The sequence below is a fragment of the Ascidiella aspersa genome, chromosome 4 (assembly GCF_963924565.1).
Source record: "Ascidiella aspersa chromosome 4, kaAscAspe10.2, whole genome shotgun sequence".
Lineage (NCBI taxonomy): Eukaryota > Metazoa > Chordata > Ascidiacea > Phlebobranchia > Ascidiidae > Ascidiella > Ascidiella aspersa.
In genome coordinates this window covers 11097785-11115297 of record NC_139450.1, presented here as the reverse complement: position 1 = coordinate 11115297, position 17513 = coordinate 11097785, and the positions used below count along the sequence as shown (strand labels likewise).

Sequence of the window (17513 nt, the reverse complement as noted above, 5' to 3'; positions counted from 1 at the left end):
CATACAGAGCCAAATGCGCAGTAATGCCCACGACAGAATGAGATCTAAATCGCCTTCAAAAATAATACATAAACCAGCTGGAATAGTTTTTTGACCTTATTTATCGGAATAAGGCCTAAATAGCCCAAAACGTTTGAAACTGTAGGGTCGAGAGGGTATTGGACGATCGGGGCTGTCAATCTTGCATCGACCGTTTTGGTGTCGACGTTCGGGCGCTGTTAGGGCGCCGCTGTTTGGGGTTACTGGTGGGTAATGGGTGGGGTGAGAAAATGGATTAGGGTTGAAATTATTAGGGTCGAGTTAGTGATAAGGTCTACTTAGGGGTGGAGTTTGGGGTTCAATAAAATATTGTATAGGCCTGATTCAGCCCATGTAGATGTTATTCCGACGGGATTTCGGACATATTACAAATCGTACGTTATTACGACACGGTATTAGTCCTTTGATTTCGTCAGGCTAAATAAGGTCTGAGGCCATTTTTTCTGACTTAGCGCAGTCCTTTTTTGTAACTTAGCACAGTCTCGCGCGACGCATTGTATCCAGACTAAGGTATTAGCGTGGGCTGTCTGTACTAATGTAATATGAACTACGATTGTGAGGCTGGCTCACGCAGACCACGTTTGTTCTTCGCGATCGTTAAACCAAATAGTTAATCAACAACTGGTACACTTTGTTTTCCTGCTTGCCAGTATATCGACCTTAATTGACAGGAAAGCGTCAATTTAACAGATTTAACAGTAATGAAATAATGATGAATCTGCGAAGAATGTTTTACCGACTATTTGACCAATGACATAGTTTTATATGTCGTTAATTTGACCAGTTTGTGTTTATATTTAATTCTTAACCTGTTTCAAGTTGCCTAACAACGTGTCACGCTTCAGTAAAACGGGGCAAATGATACTAGCATAGCAGACTACAAGCACACGTGAGAGTCGTGAGACCTCTTAAGTAGGTACTTCTTTTATGTTGTGTCTAATATTGTGTTAAGAGCAAACCTGCTATATATGCATTTGTGTACATAGGAAATGTTACCTGTGTTATCAATAGTGTGTATGTGAATCAAATATATTGGTTGTAATTTAAGAATATATATATAGCAGTTTGCAGTGCCACTTTGAATCACGTTAAATCAACATAAATATAATCTCTTTGTACTACAGGTTAAGGGTTTTTATTATGTTTTAGGTAGTATGAAACCAAACTGGTTTAAACTCTTATATAAAATCGATCATGGCCACTGATACTCCATTTCTGGCTTACTTGCTAGCCATTTTGTTCTCATTTACAGCTATTACTGGTGTGTATACCCACTTGTCAAGTTTAAATGTTGATGCAGGCCTCGGTAAGTTGCAAACCAACTCAGTATTAGTTGTTTTATGTGGATACACTTTTTTTAATAACTAATTTTTTATAAGCATAATTGCAGCCTAACACAACTGCAATATTCTGTTATTATATACAAAATTTGATATAAGAATTAAAAAATAAGATTACATATTTAGTATAGGGTTGACTTTTATGTCAAATAAATGTTACTTAATTACCATTAAATAATTGCTAATACCAAGTCTAGCAGTAACATAAAAGTTATTTTAATGTCAAAACATCATCTTATTTTATTTTCAGGTACGTTATCCCTGGCACTAGCCTATATCACTTCTTTATTTTTTGCCCCTCTTGCCCCAGTTGTGGGATATCGGTTTGGATGCAAAACTCTTTTAATTGCAGCTGAGATTGGGTACTTTCTTTTTGTTCTTGGAAATGCCTACACATGTAAGATAATTAAACCAATAACAATGTCTAGTGAGAAAAAGTAGCTGACAGTTCAATATGTGGTGTATTGCTACCTTATGCTAATCTAGATTTTGCTTTCAGTAAATGGGGCCTTTGAGGAACCTGTGTGATTCTGTCAAAATTTTTTGATTCGTAAATACTGTAACTAATTAATTTCTTGACTTATTTTTTAGCCTACTACACAGTCCTGCCTGCTGGCATGTTACTTGGTATGTCCGAGGCCTGGGCCTGGACAGCTATGCCCATCATAACAACATTCTTTGCCAAACTTCGTTCAAGAAATGACGCCAGGAACCGTGAGAAGCATACACGATATTACACTGGATATTACTATGCAGTGATACAAGCCAGCTGTGTAATAACCAATACCGATAAATGTTGACCATAAGCTTTTCTGGGTTTGAAAACTATTTACCACCCTGTAATTATGTCTCATATTTGAACACTGTCTACTAAACCAATCTAAGCATGTTTGACGTTAACACGGCACTAAGAGCGTCCTATGTGCCCAAATAATTATATTTATTTAGTAACCGACAACTAGGCATGTTTAAACTACAATATCGGATCCTTGGATTCGAATCCAAATGGGATTCCTATCTAATTTTGTTGTTTTTTTTGCCAGGTTATTGAAACCGTTATAATTTGTTTCCTTTCACCGCAGATGGTTGCGCTTAATTGTGCGTACGCGAGTGACAAGTTTGGGCCTGTCGCTATGGCGACGCATTTATACTGCATGCTTTTAATGTAGCCATGTAGTGCGGCGTCAGCGTTTTTTCGGGCGACCAAGTACTTCTCGTCTCGCATACTTAAGTGTCAGAGTAGCGTTATTGGCGAGCGACCAACGTGTAATGCCAGGTGCAAAGTTTGCAATTCCCTTGAATGCGTTAAGTTACGAAAGTAACATTCCCTCCTACAACGTGCTTGCGTTGGACAAAATGCGCTACAGGGTTACTCAAGTTACTCAAACTTTGGGCCAATATTCAGCGAGGTTATTCACATCGTAATGTTCAAGTATCGGTTATGCATTACTGGCACTAGTAATATTGTATTCATTGTAGTTCATTATTTGACTGCATAACAGATCACGTTAGTTAAAAGAGGAGAACTGAACACAACAATGTTTCAAAAAACAGGACCGAATTGCTGAGGAGTCCATTGTGTACAGTGAATTGTACACACTACATTGGCTAGATATTAGGTTTTGGCAACAACCTGGACACATACAGTTTGCAAAACTGCTTTAAATGGCAGTTGTTAAGAATGTTAAACATTAAAAAAATTAATACAATAAAGACATGTTAAAAAATTACTGGCTGCGACTGTGGGACCTGTAGGGTAAATAAAGATTAATCCCTCGTTCCTAAACAAAATCAAGATTAAATTATTTTATAATAATATACTAGGATTCGATATTCTGGAGTTCTAAAATCCCCTGGGATTCTATGTTGAATCCCGCCCACAACTTTGATCGGTTTTTGTGGACAGTATAGTTTTAGCTTTCTAATGATACTGTTGACAGCAGGTTTTCCGGGTACAGAACAATTTACGGCGTTTTTAACTTCTCAATTGCAGGTGGTCGGAAACAGCATAAGTTCACTGGTTCTGTATATCGACCATACGCTGGCCGCCAGCCAACCATTGAACGACACGTACCACAACAACACGACCGAGAGAGCAGACCTCCGTCATTGCGGCGCCAATGACTGCCAGATCGCCCAGGTGACCCAGGCCAACAAGAAGCAATACCATCCAGCCTTCATAGCCACGCGATACACGATGGTTGGGGTATATCTGCTGCTCTTGCTGTGCGCTATAGCCGTGCACTTTACTTACCTTCCCAACGACATATCGTGGCCGGTCGCTTTTGCCGAACCGAGCGCCGATAAAGCTGGCCATGGTTTAAGCTCGGCGAAGGAGTTAATGGCGGTAAATGAAAAGGAGTCGCAAAATGATCGTAAGGATATTAGCGATGCTGAAGATAATCCCATGGATACCTCAACTTCTGATAGAAAGAGCCTGGAGGCCAGGGAATCAACGCGGGTACAAAACACTGCATTAAAGTATATAAGTTTAAAGGTTTCCGCTTTTGACTTTTTGCTTGGTAGATAAGCGTGGGATGATCCTAGAAAATACTTTTTATTGGACGTTTAGCTTTGGTTTCTCTCATAACTATAGAAAATATACGAGGCCTCAACGATTTGGGGCTTTAGCAAAGTAAGCAAAATGGCGAAAACTTGGTAATCCAGAAAACCTTCTAAATCGTTATTAGCGTTATCAGTAAGGTAAGCTTTTTGAAAGGGAAGGAAGGGAGTGATCGATCACGCAAATGATTCTGAGTGTGTTGTTCGTTTAAAGTTTAATGTGTAGTGAATACGGTCGCCAACAATACATTGTAAAAAATTGGTTTAATGTTCATGCTGTATTCAAATCCGAGATTTAATGATTTTTAGCGTTTTGTTTCGGTTCCGTAAATCTTTGGCCAGTATTCCCAATCCTTCGATCTAAACATAATTCTTGTACTACTTGGCATTGGTCTTTTTTAGATCCCGCTGACCGCTATTCTGTGGCTGTCGCTGAAGTCGACTGTGTCGTTGGCCGTCACCGGCAAGCATATGCTTGTAATGCTGCTACCTATCTACAACGGAATGACTATTGGATACGTCATGGCAGAAATGACCCGGGCCTATTCTTCTTGTATCTTGGGCGTGGATAAGGTTTGTTTGTCATTAGTACGAGATTATTTCACTGACTGTGCGATGGCGTTTTACGATTAATCGCTTCAACGTCTCTTAACACCTCTTAACTTTATAATCATAGTTTGAAAAATATTAACATTTTACCTAACCCAACCCCCCATCCCAAAGTACATCACTAACCCTGATAATTTCAATCCTAACCCACTTTCTAACCCCACCCATTGCCCAAAAGCCACCACTAACCCCAAACAGGACCCTAAAATGCAGTGCCAAAACAGCTGCGCCCAAACGTCGACACCAAGACCGATGGCCCCGATTGTCCCTATACTCTTTTCCTTCAGTTTTAGGTGTTAGTTGGCCACATTTTGGTGGATTGAGGACTTATTCCCACAGGTTTACGTCTTATTAAGACAATTTTTATCTTATTCTGTCGTGGATATTACTGCGTATTCGGCTTTATTTTTTGTTGGTCTAAATACTATGGTATTTTATATTTTTCTGCTTTAGGTATTGTTGTTTTTGTGTCCTTTTGTGTGTTCCTTATAATGTTTATAGTGTTGGCAACTTCCTTTTGGAAGAACTCTTTAAAATATGGTGAACAATGGCGACAATAAACTAGTTTAACGTTCTAAAATCCGAAAACATTTAACATACATATTTTCTATGAATAGGTGGGCCTCTGTGTGGTGTTGTATGGTCTATTCAGCGGCCTTTCCTCCGTGATCACCGGAAAAGTTGCCGGAAAGTTTGGTCGAAACTTCCCTTTACTTGCTGCGCTGGGAATCGACGTTTCCATTTATTCGTTCAGTCTGTTGTGGCAGACCTCGTATCACGAAACCTGGCTCGTATATGTTCTTTTTCTTTCCTTTGGCGTGTCCGGCGCCATTTGTCAAACCCTTACAATAGGTAAATATATATTGTGTAATTTGTGTTTGATTACAATGTGATGCACACGACTTAAGGAAGACATGACTATAATTAGATAAACATTTGTGTGAAGAATAAAGTTAAATCTAACACAAGCATTAGATAGCTTTTTTAGTTTTACCAAAGGTCTAACTCTAGATGCAAGTGTGTTAATAATTTAAGTTCAATCTTTTATTAGACTTTTTTTAATTAGATATTGTTAAACATGTATGATTGTAAAGACCAAACAAAACCCTCCTTAGTTGCCCTGTTTGTCTCATATGTGGTAAATAAAACTTGCCACGTTTACATTTTTATGATAACTAAAAGCCTTGTTCCTATAGTAATTTAATTAGATCTAATTTAAGTAATTCTATGTATGGTACACCCTCTTAACTAAAAAAACTAGTTTTTAGCTAAATGGTATCGACCAATTAGGTACCTATTTTATATAATTAATTAGGATAACACAAGTACGTAAAGCACTGCTGAATCACTTGGCCCGACACCCCAGACAAGTCAACTATCACATTTCTCGAAGATTAATTACCGACATCTTTCATTTTTTTCGTTCATGTTTAGCGTTATACGGCGAGTACTTCATAGGAAAGCAAGAAATAGCCTACAACCTGTGGAACAGCATGGTTAACTGTGGCTTCCTCATTCAGTTTTCTGTCAGCACGGTGCTGTGCATTTACTCCAAGATCTACATTCAACTTGCAATTCTTTGCACCGCCATGATGCTTTATGGTAGGTTGTTCACTGAACAGAAAATATGTACTTAGGTCGGATCTGGTTCTGTAGTGGGTTTCGCAGCGGAAAAGCGAATGGTAGTACGCAGCGTCAGAGATATTCTCTACTGTGAACTAATATTCAAACTATACTTCATTTGATCCGTATTTTGTATATAGTTATCACGGTGTTTAAAACAGTTTTGTTGGTTGGAAAATGAAAAGGCATTGTTTGGTAAGACAATTGCATTTTTGGTTTAATAAAACAGTTTCAGGCGTGATTTTTAACGTTTTTTGTTTAATAACACTTTTATATTAGCCTACATTGTATCTCTCAGTTAATGTTTTTGTAATCAGGTATATCTCAACTAGTCTACTACCCGAGAAAATGTTGTTGAATGAAAAGAATATCGGAACTCCAGCCATAAGCCCGAAATAAGAACAACATAGACGTCGGAATATAACACAAGTCGGAAGAAGACCAAAATAGGACAGATGTCTAACCCCACCCCTTAAATGCCCTCAACCCCCAACAGGGGCAAACAATCCGGTGCCAAACTGCGCGTCCCAACGGAACCATTGAAACAATAGGGCGCCCAAACGTCGACACCAACAGGCCGATGCAAGACTGATGCCCCGCGTTTGTCCCATTCCCTCTCCCTACAGGGAAATATATTTGGCTTTATTACGTCGTTGGTCTTAATACTTTGGTATTATAGATTATTCTGCTTTATATATTGTTGCTTTGTAGGTTGTGTTGTGTGTTCCCCAATATTGGTCAAGGATACTTTTTCACGACAAGCGACCATTTGTACCGCAACAACGTAACAACGCACTTCGTATAAATGCAATATTTTTAGTGATTGAAAACAAGCTATTCGATGTTCATCTATAAGGCCAAGATCTTCTTCGTTCACCCATAAAATCTCCACGTTTCCGGAATATTAATAGAAAAATATTTTCCGCCTAATGTAATCAAATTACTTGTACTGTTGATGTTAAGATTATACCTCACTATTGTTTGTACTTTTTTGCTATACCCAGTAAATGATTATGGTGGTCACTCGTTAAATGCTTTGTTTTTCAGGAATATTTGGAAGTCTGTCTTTTTTACAGGCATTTACAACAAAAGAAAACTTTCTGGCTAATCAAAGCAAGGCAAAATATCAAAACAAAAAACAATGTGTCGTAAAACCAAACGCTGTTTGGATTTAGTTTCATAAAAACAAAGCCTTTGTAGGTTTATGCAAAGCTAAGGCCGCTTACAATTCAAACGCAAGATCCTTTGTGACGTGAATACAAAGAGTTTGTTTATTTCGGGGTTCGGCAACGCACAGCCAGCAGTGGCATAAATATAGGATTCTTGATATGTGTTGAGAAAGTAGGCTAGTACCTAAAAAACTAAGTAATTTCCTTCTTTGACACCAGCGTTGCAAGGTCTTCGTTCGCTGCGTGGTATTCTTATGCGACAATATCTTAAAATATAATTAGTTTTTTACTGGTCTTACTCGAGACGCGTCTGCCGCCGTGTGGAAAACTGTTGGGTTTATATCTGCGTATGACCTAGAAAAGGAGTTCCCATAAGGTAGGCCCTACTACCTTTACGACAAGAAACATGAAGACGGCCACTATAACGTTTATAAAATTTTGTAAACGAAAGATGTTCAAAGTTGATTTTTCCATATAATTTACACTATCATATTTTGAATCTACAACAACGAATCCAGAATATCGACCCTATTTCAGTAGGCCTAATTTTTTTATTGGAGGAGAGCAAGGTTATTTACCCTCTAGTGAAAAAATGCAAATAATGACAGAGAAACTTTTAGTAACAAAATAACAAATAGGCTATCGGAAAATCAATTTAAAAAAAGATATACTTTATTGAAGTGCATAAAAGTCTAAAAGAAGATTTATTCAAAGCATTTGCAGGAATGCTAATAAATCCCTACACAAAAATTAACAAAGCATAATGGAAAATTAAAGGTACTGGCCCAAAATTTAATAACTTTAGAAATGTTATCGCAATCGGTAATTATTAATTGATCCTCTCATCTGAAATTCGCTCATAAAAAGTAGCCAGATTATGTTAACAAAATATAAGCTAATATTTAAAATGCCACATTTTAACCGCTACAGCTCCGCAAGCTATGTGCCAATTTGTAGTATACAGCCGCAGGACAATAGAAAATTTTGTTGGCGTTCTTAAAGAGTGCCTCTAACTAAAAACAGTTATTAGAGTGTGCTGCAAGTAAATAATGGTTGCTGAATTACAATAGGCGAAATTTGTTACAGTGTCAGTTAGCCTCGAAAGTTATTCTCCCCGATGGAAAGTTATATAAAATTAAAATCCCCTTTATAATGTTTGCACTTAATGTTTGTCATACGATTTGAAAGCGACTGTATTTTTCACTTGTGACAACTTTATGTCTCAGTTAAATAGCCGGGTTGTGTATGCTGAACAAATAAATTATGTAAACTTGGTTTGTAACATAAGAGGTGTTTTGAGCACTGAGGTTTGCTTAATGAACTGCTGGCTGTGTTGCAGCTTGTTTGATATATAACAGACTTAAACAACTGGAACTTTACGTTACAGATTAGTGCGACATGCTGCTCATTCTAATCCAATTTGTGAATTACTTACGTATTTGCTTTTAATTTGAATCTGTTTTATGATTTTACTGAAAAGTTTTACTTTGTTTGAGACGTTTTATGTTTCTCACTCCAAAAAGCTTGCAGTTATAGAAGAATAGCACAGATTAAAAGCGTGAATCCTGGCGTTAGAAGATTTGCAATTTAGTTTTTTTATAAAAAAAAATACGTCAACTTTTTAAAGTCTTGGAAAAACCCTTAGTATTTTTGGCTCTTGTGTGTTCATAACGCTTTTGCCTGTTCAATGCTTTCAAAGAAGACCGATGCAATTTTCCTTATAAAACGGTCAAAATAATGTTTAAACTATTTTTACAAGATTTATTTTAAACTAGTGGGTTGATGTGCAAGAAAAACATAGTAGGCGATATGTTCCTTAAATGCTATTTCATAAAACATAGCCTATAACTTATAAGGCTGCTCTGCATAGGCTGTGCAATTTACTATTATATTTTTCGGTGTATGAGCATAAGTCGCTATTAATAGTTTAATGAGTTCGATACTTTAACGAACGACTAATTATTTAAACAGAGTATAATAACTGTTAGCTGAAGTAGGGCATCAGAGCACAAAACTTATTGTGTGTACCATACAAATCGAAACATTTTATGTGTTTTTGTACGAAATGGAATCTATATTTGTGGTATATTTAGTTGCTATTTTTATTGGATCCACTGCAGAAACTGCAAATTATTCATTAGTATCCAGTCTCAACGTTAGCGATGGCATTGGTAAGTAAACAATTTTAGGAGTTCCTAAGGTCGTTATATCTACCGCACGATTTATGATTGCTCTGACCTATATTTGTATACAAGTAGGACTAAACCCTGCGCAAGGAATATATCATGTTGCCAATCACTTAATTTCGCAAAGCGGGCATTACATTTAATTTACTATTCACCTAAAGGTGAAACTTCACTAGGGCAAAACCTAGCACCTATTCATGACAGCAGCTGTAACTTTTAATGCATGACAGGCATTCGTAGGATAGCCCATTGCTTTAGAAAGGTGTGCACCATTACTAATTTTACAGTGAAATAATCGTGTCCGCGTTTCTCTTTAACTTCGTAATCAAAGGGATAGAAATTAGGATTCTAAGTATACGGACAATACATTCAGGTGTGTAATATAAGTTCAATTTAAAGAGTAGAACGTCAAAAACTGGGAACAAAGATGTCAAAACGCTTTAATATTGTGAAAAAGGCACCGTCCCTTACAAAAATATAATACCCAATTAATTTGGTCCTCACCTTAATTATCGGCGTACGCAAGGTAACGCAACCTTTAGTCGAGTGTCAAATCTCCAACCTTTGTAATAATGATAGAATTGTAATCCTTTGTAACCCTTATTAATTCACCCAATACATTTTTACAGGAACAACGGCTTTTGCTGTCGGGTACGCTACATCTCTTCTTGCTGCATCAATTATACCCGTTGTTGGGTATCGCTATGGGGTAAAAACACTATTGCTTATTGCTGTGATTTCCTATTTCATATTCATCCTGGGAAACATGTACACATGTAAGAAGATAACATGACAATTAATATACTTTTGTGATTTTTTACTATCGTGCTCTCTGTTATTCGAATATACAAAAGGTGTACCGTATTAAGATTTCACTAATCATATTTTAGGGTTTACCTAAGTGTGACCATATAGTCGAACACTTAACTCCGCACAGCAGGGCAAGTCGATGATGCAGCGAATTTCGACGTGTAGAGTTTGCTGGACTTTTTTCAATTTTGTGTTGTTTTCTATTTAGTCTGTTTATATTTCTTGTTTATTAAATGGATATAAAATCCTTGTGGAAATGAATGTCAAATCCGAGCGACAGATAAGCTATGATTCTTTATTTTGCACAATCTTTCGTCTTAACAGGTTCAAGCAGTATTAAAATCATGGTGTTTTATATAGCGTATTACACAACAGTACCGTGTGGATTCTTTCTGGGTCTTGCCGAAGCTTTTGGGTGGACTGCCACGCCAATATTAACCGCCAATTTTGCCAAACGCAACTCAATTGAAAAAGGAGACCTCGAAAAGTACCATAGCTACTACAACGGATACTTCTTCACAACATACCAAGCCAGCGCAGTAAGACTATACATGTATTTTTTGTTGGGGCGCTGATCTAGATCAGGGGTTTTCTCGCACCTACAAGTATTCATAAAAATACAACAATTTGTAATTTAAACTTGGACAAGTCACACTATCGTTATCTCCATTTATGCTGCAACCTAAAAATGTAATATTATTTGTGTGGGCGCGGTTAAAAAACGACCACTTACTATATGTTAATTGTTAACTCTAACCCTTACTACATGTTAAACTCTAATTTACACTTGTCGGGTTAAAATATTGTTTGGATATTGTTTTATTTGGCAAAATGTTTTAGTTATAAAACAAAATCCCAAACAAAAGTTATGTCGGAAATATTCTTGTTTAAATAGTCCATTGCAAATATCCGTTTATTAATATGTCGAATAATCTGTTATGAAAAAATCGTTTGACCAATATAATGTCTCGCTTTTTCGTTAGTAAAACTGTTTAAATGTCAGAAATGTTACTCAGGCATTCCATCTAGCAATATTTTAAACAATGGAGAGTAGCAAAAAACGAAAAAATAGTCTTTGTCCACTGATAAAAGATTGACAAAGAATAACACTTGAAATGGAAATAAAATATGAGTAGGGCAGTTTTAATTTTATTTGGTATAATTATTTCGAATGCCCTTTTCTTTATAACCAGAGATTGAAGAACATATAGTGTTGATACATGTATATTTCGTCGTTCTTAATTTTTTATGAATATAAATGCAATTTTGGTAAATCTCAGCATAACGAATGCGGTATTGAGTATTTTTTAATGAAAATTTCTCGGCAATTTTTATTATAGGTCGCCGGAAACGTTCTTACGTATGTCATCCTACACATCGATCGCTCAATGTCGCCTGTAGATAAGAATGTCACCATTGTGTCGACAAACACATCAACCAGGTTACATTACGTCACTGCTGACGTATGCGGCGCCAATGACTGCCAGCTGGCCGAAGTGACCTTGGCTAATATGGAACAATACGAGCCAAGATTTGTCGCCACTCGCTACATAATGGTGGCCATCCTTTGCTTGCTTATGGCATGCGCCTTCGCTCTTCACTTGTGCTTTCTTCCTAACGACATTGCTTGGGAGCTAGAAGGGCTACAAAATGATGAGTCGAAAGGCAAGTTTCAATTTAAGCTTATTTCTTACAACCAAACAGATATCCTATATATCTGGCCTGTACTTTCTTTCTAGCGAGTCACAAGCATTGATTTTACGTACCTCACAGATTGAAACTCGCCTTATTAAATCACACGTAAAAAAAACCAAGACTTATGTAACATACCAAACCAAAATTGTGATAGAGTGTCTTAACATGGAAAAGTTGATCTTTTTAACTCTGTATTCTCGTGTAATTTAAAACATTTAATATTTTTAAACAATTCTTGTTGATTTTCAAATTGGTAAAATATATTGGTAACTTTTTGTTGTAACCTGGCAAACCAATCTAAGAAAAAAATGTTTTGACACATAGTGTCACATTATTATTTATTAAATCTTTAAATATTAGCGTATACTAGTGAATAGGAATAGACATTGTTATTCAAATTAACGTTTAAGTACAAATTAAGTCCTGTATACACGATTACACGTGTATAAGTTAGACATCTGTATAAATAGCAAACATGATCAAACAAAATAAATCGTCTTAGGAAGATTTTAACTGCCATAATGTTAGTCTGTTATTCATGCGTCGTATGGTGTGCAACTTGTTATAAGCTACGACATTGTGTTTTGATTTTAAACCTCTGTAAAAGCATGAAGCTTGTTTTTTTAGATTCCATTGAGTTGACAGGTTTAAAATTTTATGAAGAAAACTCCACACAGAAAATCTTTGTAAACGGTGGTATAGAGGTTTCCTACAAGAGTGAGATGGGGAAGTATCAGGTGACCGTTTATGTGTTATCATAATGTTTTTTTATTTAAAGCAAAAACTAAAATAAGCTACGAAGTGCTACACGCTTTTGGGTAACACTTGTATTTTATCTTTGTACAACATCTATTTTTGTAAATGCAATTTTTGTCGCAATTTCCGCGAACTTTTGTTAAATATTTTTCTTACATGTTAGATCAAAAATTGTATCAAGCAATGTTTGAATCTCTTTTATTGTTTCAAATGCGTTACAAAATGTCTATATTTAAAATTCACAAATATACGCGATTATTTGCACTTTGGCGATTAGGCCGACTTTTAGCTGCATAATTACGTAAGTGTTGGCTTACTTTGTCTTATGACGTAAACGCGACGTCATCCCTGAAAATTTCCATGACCTTCCCCAGCAAACTGGGCCAGGTCCTGCATATGACAGGGCTTCTAAAACGTTTTAGTCTGCGTCCTCGTAAGTTTACATGCCCGAAGAGCACACGCAATAAACCAATCTCTACAAGCGCGGCAATTACATCTGGTTGTTTCGTCAGATATCGCCGTGGTTCCTTGTTAAACATTTCCTGACATCAACATTGTCTCTCGCCTTCACACCGAAGCACCTGTTGATCATGCTTTTACCAATTTACAACGGCATGACTATCAGTTACACGATGGGAGAGATGACGAGGGCTTATTCCACATGTATTCTTGGAATAGATAAGGTGAGGCACTTAGAATGGCCTACAGTTGTGCAGGCGTACGCAAATAGTGAACCCAAAGTTAAAACGGGACAACTGCAAATATTGGGAATAAACAGGTTTCTCAAGAACTGACAAAATCAACTTTGGATCATTTAAGGAAAACTACATGAAGCGATATCAAGGTCGACGGATAAGTTTTATTAGCCCATAAGTAAATAGGCAATACTACACTACATCCTGATCATAAAACGGTGTATACCAGTTCTGCACGGTCTTTATGTGGATCAGTGGTGAAAGTATGTCGAAGCGGTCCTGAAGTCGATTGGCCGCCGTTCCGGTAAAATAGTTGTTACCCTAAAGGCGTTAGGTAGAATAACTTTAGCAGGTACCGTACGTAAAACAGGTGAAAAATGCTCTAGTTTGTTATGCCTTGTCCATTTACCTCCTTAAAAATATTTTTTTATACTAAGATTTCAGTTCCATATTTGTGCATTGCGTAGAACGATAACCTTAGGTTTCTCCAGGTTACCCGTTTAGGACGTCTAGGTATATCATGACTTTGTGACGCCATCTCTTAAAAATTTCATGCGTTTCGTCAAAACAAAACCATCATCGTTTCGACACGAAAGGTATTTTACTTTCTCGCCTGGTGTGGGTGCGTGATTTCAATTAATTACGAAGAGATTTGGTATATTGTATAGTCCTTCATTTTCAATGTCTGGTAGGCTTTATTTAACTTGTTCTGACCAATAAAACAGTGAACTTGCACCACAAGAGGGCTAAAACTAGCGTTCAAAGTTTCACATTGGATTGAAGTATTACATAAACTTAATGGATTAACAGTAGGCTATATAATTTTATAATTGCCGCAATGGTATCTATAGGTGGGGGTATCTGTCACACTGTACAGCATTACCAACGCGATGTTTTCAATGATGGCTGGAAAGATGGGCGGAAAATTCGGCCGAAACATTCCCTTTATGTTGGCCTTTGTGATAGACATGTCAAACTATACGTTCAGCTTGTTGTGGCAGATTAACGACGACAATACTTGGATCGTTTACTTGCTTTTTTGCTCGTTCGGCGCATCAGACGGAATTTGGCAGACACTAATAGCAGGTAGCCTGGATTTTAACAAATTGTTTAACACACCTAAATGGGTTTTAGTCAACAAAATGTTTTACTGACAGCGATGTATGGGGAATACTTTGGCGCCAACGAAAAGATCGCTTATAACCTGTGGAACGTGGTGGTCAACGTTGGATTGCTGATTCAGTTCTCTATTAGCACGGCAATGTGTGTTCGCGTGAAAATCTATATTCAAATCGCCCTGCTCAGCACTGCTATGCTTACATATGGTAAGAGCGGAAGTGTATGGTAGCATTGGTTTAAACAAGGGCTACAGACTTGGTCAAGACTTACTCTATAGCCGACTGCGGCCTAAAAACAAAGTCGAGTTTCGAGTTTGGCTACGACTTTACAGCCCTGAGTTCTACCCGTGACAAAAACAGGATGAATATACAGTAGTTTACTTATCGGGTTGCTTCACAACTCACTCACCCGCGATATGTGCACAAACAATTGTTCTAAACTTGACACTGCGAAAATGAAAGTCGAACTCAGCGCTCAGTAGTTTTGAGAAGGTTTAGGCTACTCAATTTCGAAACATACTCCAAACAAACCGACTCCGTCTAGTCCCGAGTCTAGCTCCGATTCCACAGCCTGGTTTAAAACTACCAGCAACCTTAAACAGCACAGGTGTAACATAAAATTCATATTATTATACTTTGCATTGTTTTAACTTGAATCTTTAAATCTTTTATCGCAAAACAAAATCGCCAAAAGTCAGAAATATTTTTGTCCATTTGTCTGTGCTGAATTTTAAATCAATTTGTTCAAAATAACCAATTTTTTCAATATGTCTTAAAAAATAGTTTGCGTTATTTCGTTTTGTCAACTTTCCAGTAATTCCACTTCCGTATTACGTTAGCTGAGTTATTTTAGCCTAGGCCATGTACTGAATATTATGTCATGGAAAAATGTTCGACGCCTCTAACAGGAATTTTTTAACAGGGATATCGCAGATTGTATACTATACCCCGAAGCTTTCCAAAACGAAAGAAGATCGATGAAAAATCATCTATAAATATCGATTGTTTCAAAGTGAATTTAGTTTATGTTTAATCAAGAGAAGTAAACAGTCACAAAAACAGTCTGCAATTAAACTTTTAGGCCTAGCCTACATTTATTTTACCATAGTTCAAATCCTTTATTGGTGTTTAAGGGTGCGTGCAAAAGTGTGTCATTTTCATTTCACAACGGTCATTTAAATATTTTAATATATATTTTTATAATGGCTTGTCAGATAATATCTACAATCGAACGTCGACGTACGTTCATAAAACCAAGGACGTTCAGCTCTAACTGACGTAAAATGAAAAATAGATCAAATTTAAATACATTGATGTTGCTTGAAAGATTTCACTGCTGACGGAAGTTAAATGATAATGACGAGTCCCTTGCCTTGGAACTTCAAGCTCCGAGTAATTAGATGGACAAAACAGTCAGCAAGAAAAGCCAAGTTACATAAATTAGTAACTTCAAGCAAAGTAGGCCAGTAGTTTAATCCTTTTCATTGAAAAACATGACCAACTCTTTACAAAGTGACCACAGCCTTTTGAATGCATTTTAAGTACTTAAAATGTTTCTGTATGTTTATTAAAAAGCTTTTTCATTAGTTTTTTTTAGACTATATCGGACGATCCAAAAAGTTGAAAAGATTCGGATCCGGTGCGAGATCCGCCATTCGGATACCACCGTCAGTCCGTCATAGACAATCCATTCGTCGTGGCGAGTTTAAAGCCAGCGCTTATGACAGTCAACGCACAAGAGCAGAGGAAAATATTATTTGTTTTATTTGCAAATGGAGTCATATTGAAAGTAGACGCAGTGCTTTCATCACACTTTGGGGGCTATTACACGGGCAAACAAAACATGGGAAATAAGAAATGTTGGCTAAAGGCTAGCAGAGTCACATATTGGCTTCGCTCCAGGTTTTAGACGTGTAGAAAGTGGTTTTGATTAATGAGTCTCAATTAAATGTTCTTTTACCCCGATCAACCACCAACTTCTACAATGGCTATTGCTGTAGTCTGATTACAAATCCACACAGTTTTTGTTGGCTGGTGTTGAGCTGGCCTGGCAGCAAGCCGGCCAACACCCGCTCAGTGTATTGACTAGACAAGACTGGTTATATTGATATAAGCTTTCGCATATATAGTTGAAAGTTTGCATAAAAAAATGCGACATGGTGCGGATGTTTTACCTGGCGATTACTCATATCGTTTGTTTACAGCAGTGGTTCTCAAACTGGGTCCGCGAGACAATTTTCGGGACCGCGAAGCACTTAACAAAAAAATCAACACGACTCTCCTAAAGAAGATAATTATTTGTGCAATAAAATTTTCAGGCAACTTACTTTTCGAAACCAAGCTCATTAGTTGTTCATTAACGTTATTGCACGCTTGAAGTTGAATTGTCCATTGTGACGTCATAGTGTTGCGTCGTGCTAGTAAGAATTACGTTTTTACAGCTTGCTGCGCTGCCACTGTGGGCACGGTTTTAAAACTGTTCGTGATTGCTAAACTAAAATAAAGTGATTCGTTAATTAGAGGTTAACATAACTGATAGCAAAGAAGCAAGTGCACCCGTCCCATTGATACAATTAAAAACAACGTGTTATTTTGAGTTTATTTGTGTATATTTTTGGACAGTGAGCAATTAAAAAATTGCTGGGGGACCGTTGCGTAATTTTTTAACAAAAGTTTGAGAACCACTGGTTTACAGTATATGTCAAAAACAGAACATCTATTATGTGAACCGTGCCAAGAGTCATTTCACAGGCGGAAAAACGGAATTAATGAGTCATAACATAATATACATTAATCATATGTGAACCAGCTGAAGCCTTGTTCGCAGCGTGACAGGAAGTTTTCAATAAAGGCATGCGCAATTTTCTATTCATTTATCATTACATTTTTGATCAATATGCAATTCAATGAA

General features: G+C 37.0%; 2 protein-coding genes across 3 annotated transcripts; both read left to right on the top strand.

Annotated features, from left to right (window-relative positions):
* The first annotated feature begins 1175 nt into the window (after positions 1–1175).
* Positions 1176–6717, top strand: LOC146147801 (protein unc-93 homolog A-like). 2 transcript variants are annotated; one of them, XM_083388599.1, is made up of 8 exons: positions 1176–1345; positions 1630–1776; positions 1971–2152; positions 3373–3840; positions 4344–4514; positions 5168–5402; positions 5985–6152; positions 6491–6717. In XM_083388599.1, the coding sequence occupies exons 1-8, from the start codon at positions 1234–1236 to the stop codon at positions 6529–6531; spliced, it is 1524 nt and encodes a 507-aa protein (XP_083244725.1). In that variant the 5' UTR covers positions 1176–1233; the 3' UTR covers positions 6532–6717. The 2 variants fall into 2 exon arrangements, with proteins under 2 accessions (XP_083244725.1, XP_083244726.1); XM_083388600.1 differs by lacking the exons at positions 1176–1345; positions 1630–1776 and having other exon boundaries at positions 2018–2093.
* A 2675-nt stretch (positions 6718–9392) lies between these two features.
* LOC146147800 (protein unc-93 homolog A-like) lies at positions 9393–15625 on the top strand. The gene is made up of 9 exons (XM_083387936.1): positions 9393–9513; positions 10158–10304; positions 10699–10877; positions 11679–12003; positions 12661–12770; positions 13302–13472; positions 14336–14570; positions 14642–14809; positions 15525–15625. The coding sequence occupies exons 1-9, from the start codon at positions 9408–9410 to the stop codon at positions 15581–15583; spliced, it is 1500 nt and encodes a 499-aa protein (XP_083244062.1). The 5' UTR covers positions 9393–9407; the 3' UTR covers positions 15584–15625.
* The last annotated feature ends 1888 nt before the right edge of the window (positions 15626–17513 follow it).